At 34.6% G+C, this 18814-nt stretch overlaps 2 protein-coding genes and 1 non-coding gene across 6 annotated transcripts; 2 read left to right on the top strand and 1 right to left on the bottom strand.

Moving 5' to 3' along the window:
• Window positions 1-75: 75 nt before the first annotated feature.
• LOC110808950 (protein SIEVE ELEMENT OCCLUSION B) lies at window positions 76-3769 on the bottom strand. Its single transcript, XM_022034608.2, has 7 exons — window positions 3282-3769; window positions 3074-3178; window positions 2246-2694; window positions 2041-2150; window positions 1789-1934; window positions 1174-1677; window positions 76-1023 (listed from the first exon to the last, which is right to left on the bottom strand). Exons 1-7 carry the CDS (start codon window positions 3672-3674, stop codon window positions 364-366), a joined length of 2367 nt encoding a protein of 788 aa, XP_021890300.2. The 5' UTR covers window positions 3675-3769; the 3' UTR covers window positions 76-363.
• Window positions 3770-6137: 2368 nt separating this feature from the next.
• Window positions 6138-14050, top strand: SEOR1 (sieve element occlusion amino-terminus protein). Of its 4 annotated transcripts, none has more exons than XM_088214642.1 (9): window positions 6138-6224; window positions 7564-7666; window positions 8106-10323; window positions 10774-10875; window positions 11022-11470; window positions 11610-11719; window positions 12080-12222; window positions 12491-12994; window positions 13106-14050. In XM_088214642.1, exons 3-9 carry the CDS (start codon window positions 9958-9960, stop codon window positions 13763-13765), a joined length of 2334 nt encoding a protein of 777 aa, XP_088070768.1. In that variant the 5' UTR covers window positions 6138-6224; window positions 7564-7666; window positions 8106-9957; the 3' UTR covers window positions 13766-14050. The 4 variants fall into 4 exon arrangements, with proteins under 4 accessions (XP_088070768.1, XP_088070769.1, XP_088070767.1 ...); XM_088214643.1 differs by having other exon boundaries at window positions 6145-6224; window positions 7571-7666; XM_088214641.1 differs by having other exon boundaries at window positions 6145-7707.
• An 83-nt stretch (window positions 14051-14133) lies between these two features.
• TRNAT-UGU (transfer RNA threonine (anticodon UGU)) lies at window positions 14134-14205 on the top strand. Its single transcript has one exon. It is a non-coding gene; the product is annotated as a tRNA-Thr (tRNA).
• The last annotated feature ends 4609 nt before the right edge of the window (window positions 14206-18814 follow it).

Here is an 18814-nt window from a genome sequence, read left to right on the forward strand (position 1 = left end):
ACCCAGAATTAAAAAAAAAACAAGTAATATAAAAAAAAACAGAGAATATATGGAAATCAAAAGATGCCCTCAGTGTGTGTGTATATATATATATATATATATATATTATCAAATATGCATCATCATCATCATAACGTATACAAATGATATAGAATCTGTCAAAAATGGCTCATAACCAAACAAGGTCTTATTACAGCCATTTGCAGATTTATCTTAACATTCTCATACAAGACATAAAAGTAAAAAAAAAAACAAGCACAAAACAGAAGTAAACCCAGTTCATCTTTATTTCATTCAAGCAAGTTTACCATAAATGGAAACTCTGTATGCAGCATCACCATCATCATCATCATCTTCAGAGTATCAGTATTCAACATTGGTTTCTGGAACACCCTCATGATCATGGCAACATGTGAAAGTCACGTGCTTCACCATCATCCTATTGCACTCAGCACACTTCATGCTCTGAGGAATCCTCCCGGTGCCGGCCGTCACAGGAAAATCAAACCGGCTGCAAGGGTTCGCAATGCCGTGGAGCATGCTGTGGTAGTCTTTAATGGACTCGTCAAAACCTTTAATGATTACTTCTTTCTTCCATGAATTCTCGTAGTCTAACAGAGTTGGCAGAGCTGTGCTTCCATGGCCGACGATTATTAACTCAGACCCTTTGGCCAAGACTGCCCATCCGCCTACTTTGTCGTAGCTGAGGAGCTTCTTGATTCCTTGCATGACGGCGTCGTGTTCATCTGCTTTGTCGAGCTGGATCTTGGAGAACAACATGCTTTGTAGCCTGGTCCAGAAGAACCAGACCATGGCAGGATCTTGCCAGCAATGGCTGATTTTTTCTGCTGCGATCGTCGTCGTTACTTTCCTTACTTGCTCTCTATGGCTGCTCTTCCCTACATAGACCATCTCTAGTGGAATGTTTGAGTCTCTGGCCACAAATCGAGCTGCGCTGGTGAACTTTCTTATCCATTCTATGTCTTCTCCTCCATAGAGAAATATATATCTGCCTTCTCGAATCTGATCAGACCAAAACAAACAAAGACGATTACCCATATATATATATATATGTATAAGTATAGAGTGATTGGAACAGATTTGAAGGTTTTAGGGATATGGGTTTTGTTTCTTGATGAATTTAGAGTAATGGGTTTTTTTTATTTTTCTTACCCAGTTGAGGATGACTTGATCAATGCCATTAACAAGAAGGTCAAGCCTCCATGTTTCTTCTCTCCATAGAGTTTCTTCTTTCAAGCTGGTGAAAGGGAAGGCTGCACTTCCCCAAATCCACATCATGTGGATTGCATTAGGGCTAACTACTTTGCCTTGTGGGTCAAGCACCACAAGAATTGCCTTGTTCCTGAAGTGCCATTCCTCCTTGACGAAATCAATTACCGGCTTCTGAATTATCTTCGGATGATAAACTGAGTACCATGGCATTGTTTGTTGCAGAGCTTCAAATCTGTTCTGTAATGACTGCTTTTCATTCCATTCGACTGCAGGATCAACAATTGGAATCCAGACAAGTTCAAATAGTCCATCCCTCTCTGGCCTGGTTAAGTGCTGTCTTGATTCGGTATAAATGTGTTCAAGAATTGAAAGCTCATCTTGGGAGATGTTTAGGCCTGAAATAAGCAGCAATACATTCTTCCTCCTCAAGACTTCAAGGTTAACCTGTTTAGAAACTCGATTATTAATTTTGACACCGATCTAGAAAAGAAAATTCTGATAGAAGTTACGAATATGTTAATACGAATTGAAGGCGAAAGTAGAATTGTTCTTCACCCTTTTCATATTAGCTCCACCATCTACAAGAGGCTGTACGTCATCCTTGGCATAGATTATAGCCTTGAGGACTCTCATGTTATCGATATGGGTCATACGAAAGAGATCATGAAGCATCTTTAAGGCTTCGAGATTCTTCTTCTCCTCTGCAATATCGAGTAATGAATTACTTACAAGGATTCTTAGAAGTCACTTGTATGATCTTTATGTGTAAATCATGCTTATATACAATTGAACTGGGAAGAAACGAACCAATGAATCGATTGCAAAGCTTCAATCTCTCATTTAGATGATCATGTATGGTGTTGAGCTTGTGAGCTAAGGTGGATAATTCCCATGATTCAGTTGGTGAATAGGCTAGCCTGAAAAAGATTGATGCAAACCAAATTCGATCATGTAAAAATATCTTTATCAACTGCAATAATTGAGTGAAGTTATACAGTAACAAGCTGCATACTCATGGCTCATGCTGGTGATCATTGTGATCTGAGCTGCACAAGCCACAGCACTCCTTATAGTCCAGTAGACAGCAGTTGGAATATGAGCCATGGCAGTGGAGAATTCCGGGACTTCTTCCGAAATGTAAGCATCTGGTAATTCTCTGAACTCGACAATACACCTGGTTACATCCATCATGACCTTGATCAAAGTGTTAAGTGCGTTGAACTTGGATCTCAATGCAGCCGAATGCTCCAAAATGTTAGGCACTTGTTTCAGGATTGCCATTGATTTTGCAAGCTGGTTCGATGAGTATATCTGGGCAAGCAGCCAGAATTCTCCGTAGTTAAGAGCAAACGCTGCAAGAGTCAGGACTAGTTTCGCATCCCATTGATAGTTTGATAGGAGATGACATAATGACATTGTTGTTGCATGAACATCTGATCCACTCAGTGCCTTGTATGCTATCTGATCATTGTCAATCAATACGTACACAGACGTACACATTGTTAACATCATATATTTATGAGCGAATACAAATATACAACTGGGTTTATGAAGTAATGTTAAAAGTAAACAGCAAAATAAGAAAAAATACAAAATTTAATATTATTTCGATAAATATACTTACATTCATGAGTAAAATTGAGAAAAAACTTTTTAGTATAATAAAATAAAATTATATCACTAATAAAATTATAAACTCTTTTATAGATAAATTATTAAAATTTTCTCTCAATATATTTTTTAAAATATATATAAAATATTCTCTAAAATATACACAATATTCTTATAATCAAGCTACATCAACTAGTAATTTGCTCAGTAAAATTGGAAACTGACTAACCTCACAAGCAATCCTGTCAATGGTGAAAGAAAGTGCCTCAAGCATATCAATGAAGCTGGCTTGGTCGGACTTATCCTCCAAGTTCTCCATGTGTTTCTGAGGACCCTGCAGCATATACATACACATATATATATCAAGTAACTAACCAAGGGGTAATATTAATCATCAAATTTTACAAGAACATTCATTTCAGAATCAGATCATATACCGCAAGAACAGCATCAATAGGAAGGGTAGACCGATTAAGGATATCCTCAACAAGCCCAAAAAGGGGACGGACTTCAACTTCCCGGCCATCCGGAGTATGAGTTGCCTGAATTTGCTTCATCATCATCGTGTCATCCGACATGGTTAACATGCTCCTATGATCAGTACTCTTCACAAGTTTCTGGCTCGAACTCGGATTAGACCTGATCAAACCGAGAATATCCCTCGGAGGGGATACAATCTTCCTGTCACTCTCCATCAGCTTCTGGTCAGCTGCAGCAGTTGCAGGCTTATTGGCAAGGTTTTCATTGGAAGCTGTTAACATGCTTTTGCCATTACTGGTAGCTGGTTTCTGTTGGCCTGCAGTGGCAACAGATTTCAAGAGAAGATCCATTAGAGAGCAGACACGGGAAGAGTTTTCCTGGCGGTTTTAAGAGACAGAAGAAAGAAGATTTAAGAAAATGGTTTGTGTCTTTGTTGCAAATTTGACAGGTATATATATATATAACATATATGTTTCTGTGGATGTATAATCATATGAAGGCGGAATATTACTTCCTTGTTTCCAGTTAAATTGTTGGGACGTTTACAAGAAACTTAAAACCTTTATGCCCGTCCTTCTCTTCACTTTAGTGCACCATTTCTGTGACCATGAAGCTTAATTTGTCTTACTCACCAAACCATTCCTTGACTGGATACTTAATGTCTATACTTTTTCTTACAAGAATATAAAGGTTAATTGTGTTAATGTTAGTGTGCAAATATGTAGTATTAAGTGTGTTAGATATTATTCTTGAGAGAAATAATCTGATTTGGCTTTATGTCTTTCAAAAAAATTCGTCCTTTTTTTCAGACAATATATACAAAGAAATCCTCACTTAATTATAAATAATTATGAATTTTCACTATAAAAAATTTAAATAAATTTATATTAATATTAATCTAAATAATTAATGGGTTAAAAAGTACCAGTAAAAATTTAATTTATTTAAATTAATATAAGATGAGCTTGAGTTCTCGTTGTCTATCAAATAATCAATTACTATGAGAGAAGTAATACCTCAAATATAACAATAAGATTAATGGGAAGATTATAATAACCTACAAGATAATATATGTTTGATCTTTATATCAAATTAACGAGTTTTAATTCATTGGTTAGCTCATTTTTATTAGGAGTTGAATGAATTTTAGTCCTAACTTCATTTTTAGTACGTGAAAGAAGTGATTTGTTCGATTAGTTAAATATGTTCTGTAATATTTAGAGACAGATATTAAAGGGTAATTATTCGCTAATCTATCTCAATTTATTCTAAATAAAGAAAGTAAGAACTCACATTTATGAGATATTGTACGAATAGAGACAATTAGTACAAATCTAAAAATGGGTATACGATAGATATGAATTTAATGTACCTCATACCTACTTTGATATGCTCTACTATGTATATGATTAATAAAATTTTATTTTTTATGTCTAATTCTAATTAAATTTTATTAAATAAATATTTAATATTATTTTATTGGGTATTATTATGTTTAACCTTTATTTTAAATTATATTTCGCTTCGATTGGTATTGAATTTTCTAATTAAACTATAACTAAGGTGTATAAAGGATAGAAAATTCTACCCGCGAGATGGATGATCGGTAAGAAACTTTTTTATCCACTTTAATACGGGACAAGTATGAATTTACATTTTCGCCAATAAAACTTAGGTATAAAAAATTTACGTAGCCACTTCATGTTTGTTTCGTACTCACGTCGTATCTATCCGTAGTAATTTTTATCAATAAGAAATTATCAAATAGTATAATATTACTAACAAATCTAGAAAATTTGAAGCATAATTTATTAAAAATGAATTAAAAACATGTTGGGTTAGAAATAAACAATGAGAAGCATGTGTTTGGTTCCTATTTTCCTTCTTTGATTCCTTTTCCTTTCTTGGGACAATGACTAAGAATTTAATGTTGCCACCAGACAAAACCCCCCCCAAAAAAAAAAAAAAGAAGGAAGATTTGATTCTTTGCTTTTCAATGTAAACCTTAACATGATGTGTGTTTTATTTTGACAGTGAAGCAAAATAATATTAATTAAATTAATTAATCAAGGGGGGGAAACAAAATCACCTTTTGTAAGATTTGAGCTTTCATTGTTTATATATTTATGTTTGGTTGAGATTTTCTTTAAGAGTTATGTTTGAAATTAATTCACAAATAATGGGAAATTTATTTGTAAATTTCATAAATTAAAGAAATTTAATCGACACAAAATGTTTATTTCGCTCGAATATGTCATGATTCGTTAAAACTAAATTCAATCTGGTCATCGCAACGGCAAATTTTATGTTTCCATTGAAGTTTGAGCTTATGACTGTTTACTTAAGTAAAGGGTACGGATCTTAACTAGTAAACTATTTATACATTCTCTTAGCTAAACTGATTGAAATTTGATATAAATTTAATTTTGAAATATTTTAGATGTAATTTTTATGATTTTTTAATTAAAATAAGTATAGATTAAATTAGACGGTCTGTATATTATTTTTTTTATATCAAAGATCACGTGACATTTAACAAAACCAATAAATAACTAAAAAAATATTATATGTGGAGATGATGTTAGAGGTTAATAACAAGGAGGAAGTAGTTTTGAAAATACATGAACTAATAATTTAGTGTAAAATACAAGTAAAGATTAAATTTGAATAAAAAATAAAAAATATTTAAATTAAAAATATATTTTAGTCTATAAAATATTATTTTTAATTATATACCTTATTGATTAATTTTTTTTAAAAAAAATGTTTTATTTATATGATATATTTATACAATTATTAATTAGTAAGTTTTGTAATGGTCCCATTCATCACTGTACGTTTACCGTTGGGTCCTTCTTCCCCGTTTCTGTTCGCTCAACGATTCAAATCCCTTAAATTTGGTAACTTCGCTCTTTTCTTCTTCTTCTTCTTCTTCTTCTTCTTCTTCTCATGTACTCTCTTTTCTTCCTTCTACATTTAATACGCCTCGAATGATTCACTAATTTTCAAGTGTGAAGTAAATTCTAGGTTTTATTTGTCCGTACGGTTTTTCTGTGAAAAACTGAAGTGGAAATGGCCTTTTCTTGGTGCAAATTTGAATGAATTATTAGTGTTGTCGATTAGGTTTCATTGACAGAGTAGGAATTTGATTCATAGCTGAGAATGTAAGTGGAATCTATAGGCGTGCAAAGAAAGGCTGTGGAGAAGTTAATTCAAATTAGGAATACCAAGGGGTTTTTATGAGTCCACTCTGTTTCTTTTTAGAGAAGAAAGTGAAAAAGAAAAGAAAGACTACAGTAATAAGCAATATTATTTTAGAAGGATTTTGTCAGCTTTTGTGCTTGATAATGTAATTGGAAAATTCACAAGGAAAAATCTACTCCTACTAGCTTTTAAGGAAATCAGATTCAAAAAGTAGCATATAAGTGGATGCTTACTTGGTAGCGGACCCGGTATTTTTTCAAATACTTTGAGGATTATTAAGTTAACAAGAACGCACTTACATGGATTGATTGGTTTATGTTTAACAAATAGAGCTTTTATCTTTAGACTTCTGTTTCTTAATATGTAAAATTTTATGATAAACTTCGTACTTTACTTTATTTATACTTGAACTAACAGTTCTGCTGTTTTGAATTGTAAAATGATATGTTGTTGTTACTTTTTGTATCAATGTAGATATTACAAATTTATGTCATTTAAATTAAACATGAAATTAATAACTATTTTTGTTCAAAAAATTTTCTCAGTTCGATTGCATTTTTATTTCCATTTTAAGAAAATTATCATTTCAATCCTATGTAATTGCTTCAGGGCTTCTGGCTGTTGTTCTTTTTTGTATTGGATATTGGTCTGCCAAATCCACAGAAAATTCTCTCTCATTTTATCCTTTACTTGTCTCCTTACATTGTGTTTCACCATTTTTTTCTCATTCTATCAGGAATGAAGCATCTTAGGCTTCATTTAATATAGGAAAGTTTTTACTCTTTGTTTTTTATTTTCTAATCCGTCTATTTTTGTATTCGTTTATTTAGTAAAGTATGTAAGAAGTGTGTTTTTGTAGAATAACCAATGGCTAATAACAATTAACTTTTTAGAAAATACTATTAAAGCAACATTTTAAAATGTTCTTACTTCATCATTGTTTTTATTGTTATTTTCTTGATTACTAACTGATTTAAGATTTGTTATAAATAAAATACATATAAATATAGAAAATGAAAATTAAAACATTTTCAGTATCCAGTTCAAAGAGCTTGCCAAAGACTTCTAAGACAGGAAAAGAATGCTACAAGAAAGACTAAGTCACTACACTTTGCTGTGGCCCAGCCAGTCTTCCAAGGTTGTTCTCTATTTTGTTTCTTTTCGTCTTGTTGTTAGCAGGTATGTCATTTATCATGAGTGTTTACCTTTGAATAAATCTCACTTGTCCTTGGATCTAACACGAATATTTACATGATATGCCAGTGGTATTCTTTAGGCAAAAAATATTCATGCCAATCTGGCTATAATTATTATGTTCCTTTGTCTCATCCTATATGCCACTCTTATTTTCCTGTATGCTTTCATCCAAATGCCACAGTTTTTCCCACCCAAATTATTACATTAAGTTTATTTCAAAGTATTATCCTGTGAAATAGGAATGGAAAATAATAGGATACAAATATAATATAAATTTTAATGAAAATAAACTAATTTCAAGTCTAATTTCTTGCCTTACTCAAATTGGATGATCTTTTAATTCGTTACTCAATAGGTTGAAAACAATTTCATGGTTGTAGGGCTTGAAAAGATGAACTTGATTCAATTATGCATATGTGGATACTTGATCAAGAATGAATAAGTGGATAACAAGTTTCCTTTCCAACAAATATGGAGAGTGGATGCTCCTCCAAGAACCTCTTTCTTTGCTTGGGAAGCAGGACATGGATGTATTTTGACCATCGGCAAGTGATGAGAAGGGAAAATATTTTGGTGAACGGTGCTATCTTCGTAAGAGAGCGGAAGAGACATGCGATCATATTTTATTATGGTGTCCCTTAGCGTATAGTTTATGGTTTATGGCATGTGGGTGGTTGGGCATCAGCTGGGTAATGGCAGCTACTGTTAGGGAGGAGTTATGGGCATGGAAGGGTGTTTGTGATAGGGAAAAAATATTTAAAATTTATTTCTCTTACTATCTTTTGGATGGTGTGAAAAGAAAGAAATAGAAAGACTTCTGAAGGGTGAAAGAGGAAGTCGATAAGGTTAAAGTTAGATAGTATCAAACCTTGGACTTTTTGGCTACGGGTAATTTTTTGTATTCCATGGAGGATTTAGGTAACCTTATGGATTGTATGATTGACATATAAATATTTTTTGTACATAGGTTGACATCCTTTTGGTGCTTGTAATTAATAAATACATATTATACTTTTTATTTAAAAAAAAAAAAATTATGCATATGTGGAAATTATCACTAACATCTGCACATCAGATGATTAAGCTAGACAAATTAAATGGAAATAGAATAGGATAGAACATAATGTAATGTAAAAAGAAATAAATTTGGTCATTTCTTACTAACTTAAGTGTTAAAGAGAATTATAGTTTCTCTGGATATATGTCTTCTGTTTATTTGCTCATCACGATAATTTGGTTATGTTTTTCTGTATTCTTGCCCTGTGCAATTGCATTTGCTTGAGCTTTCTTTTCTAGACTAAATTTTTGGTAGAACTCGTCACAGCTTATTGTTTAGGAGTCTTCAAATATTCAATTACTTTATGAGATTATGGAATTGATTCGACTCGAGATGGTAGCTATTGTCCTGAAGCAAAGATGCGGATTTTGAAATGTTGATAGCCTATCTTATGAAGGACTTGATTTGTAATTCATAATGATTTTTTGTTACAAATATATTTTTATAGATATAATCTGACTGTTTTATTTTTCCAGGTTCATTAAAGAGCAAAGAATCTGTTCATTTCTTCGGGTTCTTCCCTTTGGGACTTAATCTTTTGTATTTGAAACTCTACATAAGGATAACCCGTTGTGAATGATATTAACTTTTGAAAATAAATATAACTTGCTTTGTTGTTATTTTTGTATATTATTCAAATTTCTGTCATGAGATACATAATGACATACAGTAACATATATAAAAAATTTGAACGCTAAGTGGAACAAAAGACTCCCTAGTGAAAGTCTATAGCTACTTAGTATGGATCTATATATGTTGATAGTTAGCAATCTATCCATATAGATTACAAAAGCAAGGCTTATGAGCTAAACACATACTCCAATAGGCCTTTTTGCCTGTCAATGCAAGGCTAGTAAACTCGACGCTTAAAGGGTTACACCAACGAATTTTGAGCTTATATAGTAAGTCTATAAAACTGTCACTGTATATCATTTATTCTACAATGGGTAGAGTGAAGTGAAAATAAGGTGAGGCATAAAGGGGACACAAAATAAAGCAGAAACTTCTTCTAGACGTTCCAGTAATTTAATTAGAGAAGCAAGGAAGGTGATCCTTTATTCCCTAGGTGATGACTATATAATACCCATCAAACTTCCACCCAAGGCACAAGCAATCTTAGCCTCTCCTCTGTCCCTTAAACTCGTTAAGAGTTTCCCATAATTCATACCCCAGAAATGGAATTTCTGATGAAGTCTGCCATGGCTGCTAGTCAGCAGAACCCTGCTAAGAGCGATGGAAAGACATTAACCACACCAAATGATGCTGTCAGCAATAAGTCTGTGTTGGCTGCAGCTGACAAGAAGATGATCAGGAATGATGAGGAAACTCTCAGCTTGATGAAGCCTAACTTGGATTCTAGCCGGAAACTCATCAAGGGTACTGATAGGAGCATGTTAACCATGTCTGATGACACTTTGATGATGAAGCAACTTCAGGCAACTCATACGCCTGATGGCCGTGAAGTTGAAGTTAGACCCCTTTTTGGCCTTGTGGAAGACATAATCAATTGCTCCACTCTTTATATTGATGCTGTTATCACGGTATACAATACTTCTCCATATCTAAAATAAGTATAGATGTTAATTTATTAAGAAATATTGTAATATCACGTTAACAAGTACAAGGACTTGAAAATGTTTATATATTTGTTGGATGACTCTTTCTAACATCATATAATTTAGAGTTAGAATTTAGCACCTTATCAGCATTAATTGTCTTTTTTGTCTCGTAGCTTGCCGTGCTCACATGTACCCCGTGTGAAGACATATTTTATACACTTCGGGCTCAGACCTTGATAATCTTCTAGTTTATTGAAATTCTACTTGCATGTGAGGGAAGCATTGAAATACAATATGAATAATGAAATTTTACTTGGGTGTAAAGCTGACTATTAAGATAGATACAATGTAAATAATAAAATGACGCTTTTTTACTAGCTTATAATACTCTTCAGGATTGTTCATGATTATTTTGTGATATATATGCTTCAGGGGACCCAGAAGCAGAAAGAAAATGTGGAAGATAAATACCAAGCCAATTTCATGACCACACTTGACACGCATTCGTTCACCATTGAAAGGATTGCCTGTGAGGTTTGTACGAACTTGATTTTGAGATTCTTATTGCATTTGATATGTTTAAAAAATTATACATTAATCCAATCTGTTATACATGTACTTATTTAGTCGTTTACACGGCATGTTAATGGTGTGCATATATATTGATTGATTATGATCAGATAGCATACAAAGCATTGAGTGGATCAGATGCTCATGCAACAACAATGTCAATATGTCAGCTTCTATCAAACTATCACTGGGATGCCAAGTTGGTGCTAACCCTTGCTGCATTTTCTGTTAACTACGGAGAATTTTGGCTGCTTGCCCAGATATACTCCTCGAACCAGCTTGCAAAGTCAATGGCAATCCTGAAACAAGTGCCTAACATTTTGGAGCACTCAGCCGGGCTAAGATCCAAGTTCAACTCACTTAATACTCTGATCAAGGTTATGATGGATGTGACCAGGTGTGTTATTGAGTTCAGAGAATTACCAGATGCCTATATTTCGCCAGATATCCCGGAATTCTCCACAGCTATGGCTCATATCCCAACCGCTGTCTACTGGACTGTAAGGAGTGTCGTCACCTGTGCAGCTCAAATCACTTTACTTACAAGCATGAGCCATGAGTATGCCTTGTTACCATCTTTAAACAATGATTGGAATTGAAGTACATATTGTCTGTAATATTTATCTGAAAGATTATATATCTACTTGAATGGGTTTTGCAATGTTCAATGTCAACCTAATGGTTACAAATGATTTCAGGCTTGCTTATTCACCAACGGAATCATGGGAACTGTCAACTTTGGCTCATAAACTCAAGACCATACACGAGCATCTTCGTGAGAGATTGCGTATCTGCCACCGATTCGTAGGTCTGTTGCTTGCTAATTCTAATCTTGTATTAGCATGAATTGTTGTGAAGCATAAATAATTTGATTGAGTATTTCTTGTTAACTTAGTTTTGAGATAATCGAGTCAGTTAATTATTTAAAATAGTACCAGAATCAGAATTCAAATATTAGAACCTTAGTTGTCCCATTTTTAGTAATAATTATTATTTTATGTTACATAGAATTTGGTGAATTTGTAAGTATATACTTGAAAAGAAGTGTTAGAATATATATATATATATATATATATATATATATATAATTTGTTAAAACCTTTTCTATCAGCTTAACAATTAACATGTAAGATTTTGCAGAAAATAATTTATAATTGATTGTTTCCAGAGGACAAGAAGAACCTTGAAACCTTAAAGATGCTTCGTGATCTCTTCCGTATGACCCACATCGACAACATGAAAGTCCTCAAGGCATTGATCTATGCCAAGGATGACATACAGCCTCTTGTAGATGGTGCTAATAAGAGAAGGGTGATTAATTACCTCCTATTGATGTATTTATGACTTTCACCAATTTATTTTTTTAAGCAATTGTTAGTTGTTCTACGAGTACAAATCAGTTCACGAACTTATAAATTAATTGGCTCGCTTCAAATATTTGTCAAAAAAATATACAAATAAAGTTTAAATTGTATCAATTATATTAATGAGTATTTCAATTCATTTGTACTATTGGGGCCCGAATATTTTTTCATTTGATAAATCCTAATGCATGTTCTTGATTTAAATTTCTGAACAGGTTAACCTGGAAGTCCTTCGGAGGAAGAATGTCTTGTTGCTCATTTCAGGCCCAAACATCTCCCCAGATGAGCTTTCAATTCTCGAAAACATTTACACTGAATCAAGGCAACACCTAATCAGGCCTGACAGGGATGGCCTTTACGAAATTGTGTGGATCCCAATTGTGGATCCCACGGTTGAGTGGTATGAGGGACAGCCATTGCTAAAGAGCTTTGAGGCTCTTCAACGAACAATGCCATGGTACTCGGTTTACCACCCGAAGCTGATCCAAAAGCCAGTCATTGACTTCATCAAGGAGGAATGGCACTTCAGGAACAAGCTCATCCTTGTTGTCCTTGACCCTCAAGGAAGAGTACTCAGCCCCAACGCCATCCACATGATGTGGATTTGGGGAAGTGCTGCCTTCCCCTTCACCAGCTTGAAAGAGGAATCTCTATGGAGGGCAGAAACCTTCAAGCTTGATCTGCTTGTTGATGGCATCGATCCAGTGATCCTCAACTGGGTAATCAAAACCCATTACTCTAAATTCATTAAGAAAAAAAAAAACCCATGTCCCTGAAACCTTTAAATTTGTTTGAATCAATTGTTGATCACTTTGCTGTCTTCTTATCAGATTTCGGAAGGTAGATACATATTTCTGTATGGAGGAGATGACATTGAATGGATAAGAAAGTTCACCAGCGCAGCTCGGTTCGTGGCCAAAGACTCAAACATTCCTGTAGAGATGGTATATGTGGGGAAGAGCAGCCACAAAGAACAAGTAAGGAAAGTAACAGCCACGATCACGGTAGAAAAGATCAGCCATTGCTGGCAAGACCCTGCCATGGTTTGGTTCTTCTGGACCAGGCTGCACAGCATGCTGTTCTCCAAGATCCAGCTCAACAAAGTCGATGATCACGATGATGTGATGCAGGGGATCAAGAAGCTTCTCAGCTATGACAAAGCAGGCGGATGGGCAGTGCTAGCCAAAGGGTCTGAACTGGTGATACTCGGCCATGGAAGCACAACTCTGCCTACTTTGCTAGACTATGAGAACACATGGAAGAAAGAAGTAGTCATTAAGGGTTTTGACAGGTCCATTAAAGATTACCATAGCATGCTCCATAACATTGCTAACCCCTGCAGCCGCTTCGATTTCCCGGTGACTGCTGGAACTGGGAGGATTCCTCAGAGCATGAAGTGTGCTGAGTGTGATCGGATGATGGTGAAGCACACAACTTTCACTTGCTGCCATGATCATGAAGACGTTCCGGAGACAAATATTAACTATTAGATCATGACTGCATATTATATATATATATATATATACACATGGCCGTCCAACATGCAACAAAGTTGCCTCTAAATAAATGATGGGCTGGTTTGCCTCTGTTGCGTGTGTTGGTCATTTTCTTTTGATTCTTCTAATGTTGCCTTGTATGCGAGTCTTTGAGATATAACTATGGCTATTATCAGACCCTTTGGTTTGGTCACTGGCCCAATGCCATTGATTTGGTTTATTTGTTATATGTATTTTTTACCTATGAATGATTATGTTATGAAGAGCAGTTTCAATGTAGCAATCCGAAAAAAATTGCATTTTGGATTTACTCCAATTAATATTTATTTTATAGAATGCGACAACACCACGCACGTGTGTCAGCCCCTATAGCTCAGTGGTAGAGCGTCAGTCTTGTAAACTGAAGGTCTGTAGTTCGATCCTGCATGGGGGCAATTTTTTTATTCTGCTTTACATTAATTACAAATCAATAGTGTGGTATTTTCTCCTTGTGGGAATTTAGAATACCTTTTTTATATTGTTTGCATCATTATAGGGATAGATTTACAGTATATTATATAAATTTATTTTAATTTTAATTATAATCTTAAATATTTGTAAAAAATAAAAAATAAAAAATAAAAACAAATACATAGCTTTTATTAGAAGAGAAATGTATTTTTATTTTTTGTTTTTTGTTTTTATCCTTAAAAAAACATGAATTTAGTGAATAAAATAAAATATAAGCGATTGTACACTGGGACTCACTTTGATTTTGGTAGCCCACAGGCAAGCGAGCAAGAAGACGATCTCCATACATGGCGTCCTCTCTCCAAAAACTCCTTCGAAAATCAGTACCTTCAAGACTTTTCCCCTCAATACACAACCCTAAACCTCCAAACACCCCACTACCTCCTCCATCCTCTTTCCGCCATCTCATTGAATCCTCCAACCCAAGCAGTCAACATTCGGCCAGTCTCCTCAATCCCATTCTTGTTCCGTTCAAGGACGAGAACTCCACAACCCATCTCCAACCTTTGCTAATTTACCCGAGTTTCCCATTCGGGTTTTTCCTAAACCCGATTTCATCCACTGGGTCGGTCCAATCCGAGGAAAGCGACGACGTTTCTGGTGAGTCCGCCGTGGTTTGGGCTGATAGTGTGAAGAAGAAGAGGAAGAGGAAGATGAACAAGCACAAGTACAGGAAGTTGAGGAAGCGTCTCAGAAGACAGACTTAGGATCCATTGTTGTTTTGGTGAGAGTGTTTGTTTTATTTTATTTTTATTTTTATTTTTATTTTTATTTTTATTTTTATTTTTTTAAAGTCTAGGCTTTTTACTTTTTAGTTCTCCGAATTTTCTATTGTCTTGTAGAATTGAAATTTAATGTTGCTTCATGGTTGGGGTGATTGTTTAGAGCTCAGCTGGACCTTTTTGTTAGTGAATATAAACCCCTTATGGAATTTTGGTTCAGCTTCAATTTCTCTGTGCTTTGGTAAGATGGTGAGTTGGTTCATGGATGTGAAACTTATACGATAATTTTGACAGGTTTACATTGTTTAGATTTGATAAAATACCAGAACACTGAGCTTTTTGAGGAGATAACTTGATGTTTCCTTGGTATGGAAGAGATAAAAGGAGCTTTCCTGTAAATTTTGCTCTTCTTTTGTGGTTTTGTCTTTGTATGTTAGTTTGCTCAAGAGGCAGCTATTAAAGTGGTAGGTTTTATGCCTTTTCTAGTTAGCGAAAACTTTGACACCATGGAAACAGCTTCCTTTCTTTTCAAAGAGTAAGACTGAGGAATGATTGTCGAGTTAGCAGAAGTTTTTATTTTCATACATATTATGCTCTTTCTGGGGAAAAAGTTTTTCTTTGGACAGTAACTGACTTTTTGTTCCATTGGATAAAGTTGCATTCTTTGGTCTCTCTTCCTCTCATCGACCACCAATGTTATGGATTCTGTCCTCCCTGAGTATCGTGCTGCACAAGGACTGGCATGCAAAGGGGCTGCATAGCTACTAATTTCCAAACAAGAGTTTTGTTTTGTTTTATTGAATTTTTCTTTTGTTTCAACATTCTATAGTCTTGTTCAAGGAAGCATCTGTTTAGAGTATCAAAGTCATTTAGAAAACTAACTTGAAAGGAGAGCTGTTGCTTCTGATTTAGATTTGTCTTTGGTTTTTATTGTTGAAAGATGGGGATTGTGTGAGAAAGGCGTATATATGCAGGAGTAAATAGCTATAACTTCTGGTTCCATGTTATATTGTCATATCAAAATCTGGAAAGTTGATTGGAGTTTATGAAAATTGGGATTAACGCAAGTGGTATGAGATGTAGAATTTAACTTAAAAGATAATTATTTCTTATTTTTAGTTAGGTGAAGATGTGGAAATCCTGGAGGTTGAAAAAGACCACAAGGATGAGCATGTAGTTGATGCTACTGAACCCTAGGGCAACTTTGTTACAACTTGCTGCAGGACTTGCATTTATTGGTTTCTTTGGGAAGTGGTCTTGACCCTAGTTCTGTTAAGGCATGAGATCCACCCTTAAGGTGTTGTTCACAGTTAGGAATATTAAAATCACTTCAAGTGATATACACCTGAAGAGGTGGATGACAGCATATCCTTTTCACCTACAGTTAGCAGGGTTGATTATTATTATTATTATATCTAGACATGGAATTCCTAGTTGTAGAGATATAGCAAGGAAGATTACAGAAATGATCTCGGAGCCTGTAATTTCCATATGTTTGTCTGTAATCATCATTAGAGAAAGAGAGGTGCACGATTATTCACATATTCTGCATAAAATGAAAGAGAGAATATTGAAAGCGGTTGCATTTGCTGATGGCTTACTTCTTGTAATCGAAGATTGATTTAGGAATTCATAGTTTGGAAGGCTTTTGACAAGGGTTATGTTAAGGAGGTGGAAACTTAAAGAGCTTTATGGGTCCAACTCCAGCAGACTATTGGAACTACACTCCACAAATTGTTGGAGCAAGGATTACAGAAGGAATCAGTTATGTTCTAACCAATTTGGAGGTTGAAAGTGGTAGTTTGCATTTTGAGTTATTTCAAAATTTAGATAAATTAATGGAAGACCGATTGGATAATGGAGAAATTCTTAAATTTGAAACTGTTTTGCCTCTAGTGGCTGTAGCGTCGAAATATCCATCATCAGGTTAAAAATTGATGGTTAGGAGATCAATCATCATAGTCAGAGTAAGAGTTGATTGCCGTTAACATTTTAGCTTTTCTTAAGAAAATTATAGCTTATCAATTATCTTGGTGGATGGCTATCTCCAAAGAACAACACTGAGAAATACTAGTTTGGTGAATGAAGTTAGGAACTATTAGTATATATCTGTGTGATTGTCATCAGTCACCAGTTCTGTTATTTATGTTCACACAAATTTTGGGTACAGTGTTAGCCTGTTTTATGACTTGAAGATAAGTAATACCACCCTGTTTCCTCCTACGGGTTTCATGCATCTTAGTTATGAATGTTTATTTATTTATTTACCTTGATCCCACCGTTTTACAGAAGGGGACAGATTCTCTTATTATCAGTCAAGTCAAATTTTGCAGGCTAAGCAATGACCAGCATAACAATAGCCACCCATTCTAAATTATTGCCTTCTCCTGCCATAAAAGCAAGAGGTGGAAGGGAAATGTGAAAGTTTGTACTCTTCTGCCTTGTGTTAGAACATGACATTTGGGCTACTGAATGACATTTGTATGGACGTTGCATTATGCATCTTAAATGACTGTTGATCTATGGATTGATATGTATGGCTTGGATCTAATTATGGGTTTATTGTGAAAAAGGGTAGGGGCTTGTTAAGAGAGAATTCTCTGATCTCTTGATAAGGAATAGAGAGAACCCTTCTACCTCTGGGGATAGAGCAAGAACTCATAGAGAATAGGTAACTCGAAACTGTTTGGAATAATCTCTTGCCACATATAAGGAAAAGATAAAAACTTCTACAGTTTACACATAAACTGTCTAGGAACTGCATAAAATATAATCTACTTTTTCTTCGTGTCGGTAAATCTTTAAAAGCCAAACAAAAATCCATTACTCTTATGGGTCTGGTGTATAACACATTAGCATGATGCTGGTATTTTAAAAATTGATTGAATGTCTCACATCGAGCTTTAGCTGTTGTTCCTTGTCTTAATCTATCCTTGCTTGTTCTGTTGCGCCATTAACCATGGGCAATCATATATGAAATTGTGAATCATCTTCTTAAAATCCCCTGATGCAGGCAAGGGATGTCTCTCATCAATCCCATCAGAATAACAAGACAGTAGAGTCAAGGTGAGGAAGACCTACCAATATCCTTTCCATTTGCTCAATCATGGACCCCATGAGGGCACCAACATCTCTTTATTCTCTCATTAGCCTCATTATCATTTTGATTATTTAAGTTGTTATTGAGTCATTTTTTACCATGATATTGGGACATATTTGTGTAACCTGGATTCTGAGATTAGTCCTGGAAAAGATGTGGTTGGTGTGCTGTATTATGAAAGGAGGAGGGGCCATGGAGTTGGTCCCATATGCAGCATTTTGTAGACTTTGATGCTAATGTAGTCTTTTTTGACCAAAACACATCGACAATGAGCAGATTGATCTTAAAGATCTCTCGTGAACCTTTCTTGCGCAAAAGGTTGTCTGGGATCTAAGGAAAATAGTTGTGCTTATGCTTTGGTTCATGATGAGTTTGATATTAGATTATTACTATTTTTCATTTGCTTTTCTTATCTGAGGACAGGATTCCTTCACAAGATCTGCTAGATTACCTTAGTTTTGATTAGCTCGTGATACTAAATTGGCATGTGGCTAACATTCTTTCAAATCCTAGAGATATTTCTTGTTGAACTTCTTGGTTTTTTTCAAGGCAAGAGCACTAGCTCTTTGAAATAACATGAAAAATAAACATAAGAAGAGAATAAAGCTAGTTCATCTTTCAAACTAGAAGTCTAAAATTCTCAAAATCAATTGAACATGTTTTTTGTTTTCCCCTTTTTCAGATTTTTAAATTTTGTTCTTGAGTGTGGTG

The sequence above is a fragment of the Carica papaya genome, chromosome 1 (assembly GCF_054855325.1).
Source record: "Carica papaya isolate Zhongbai chromosome 1, ASM5485532v1, whole genome shotgun sequence".
Classification (NCBI taxonomy): Eukaryota; Viridiplantae; Streptophyta; class Magnoliopsida; order Brassicales; family Caricaceae; genus Carica; species Carica papaya.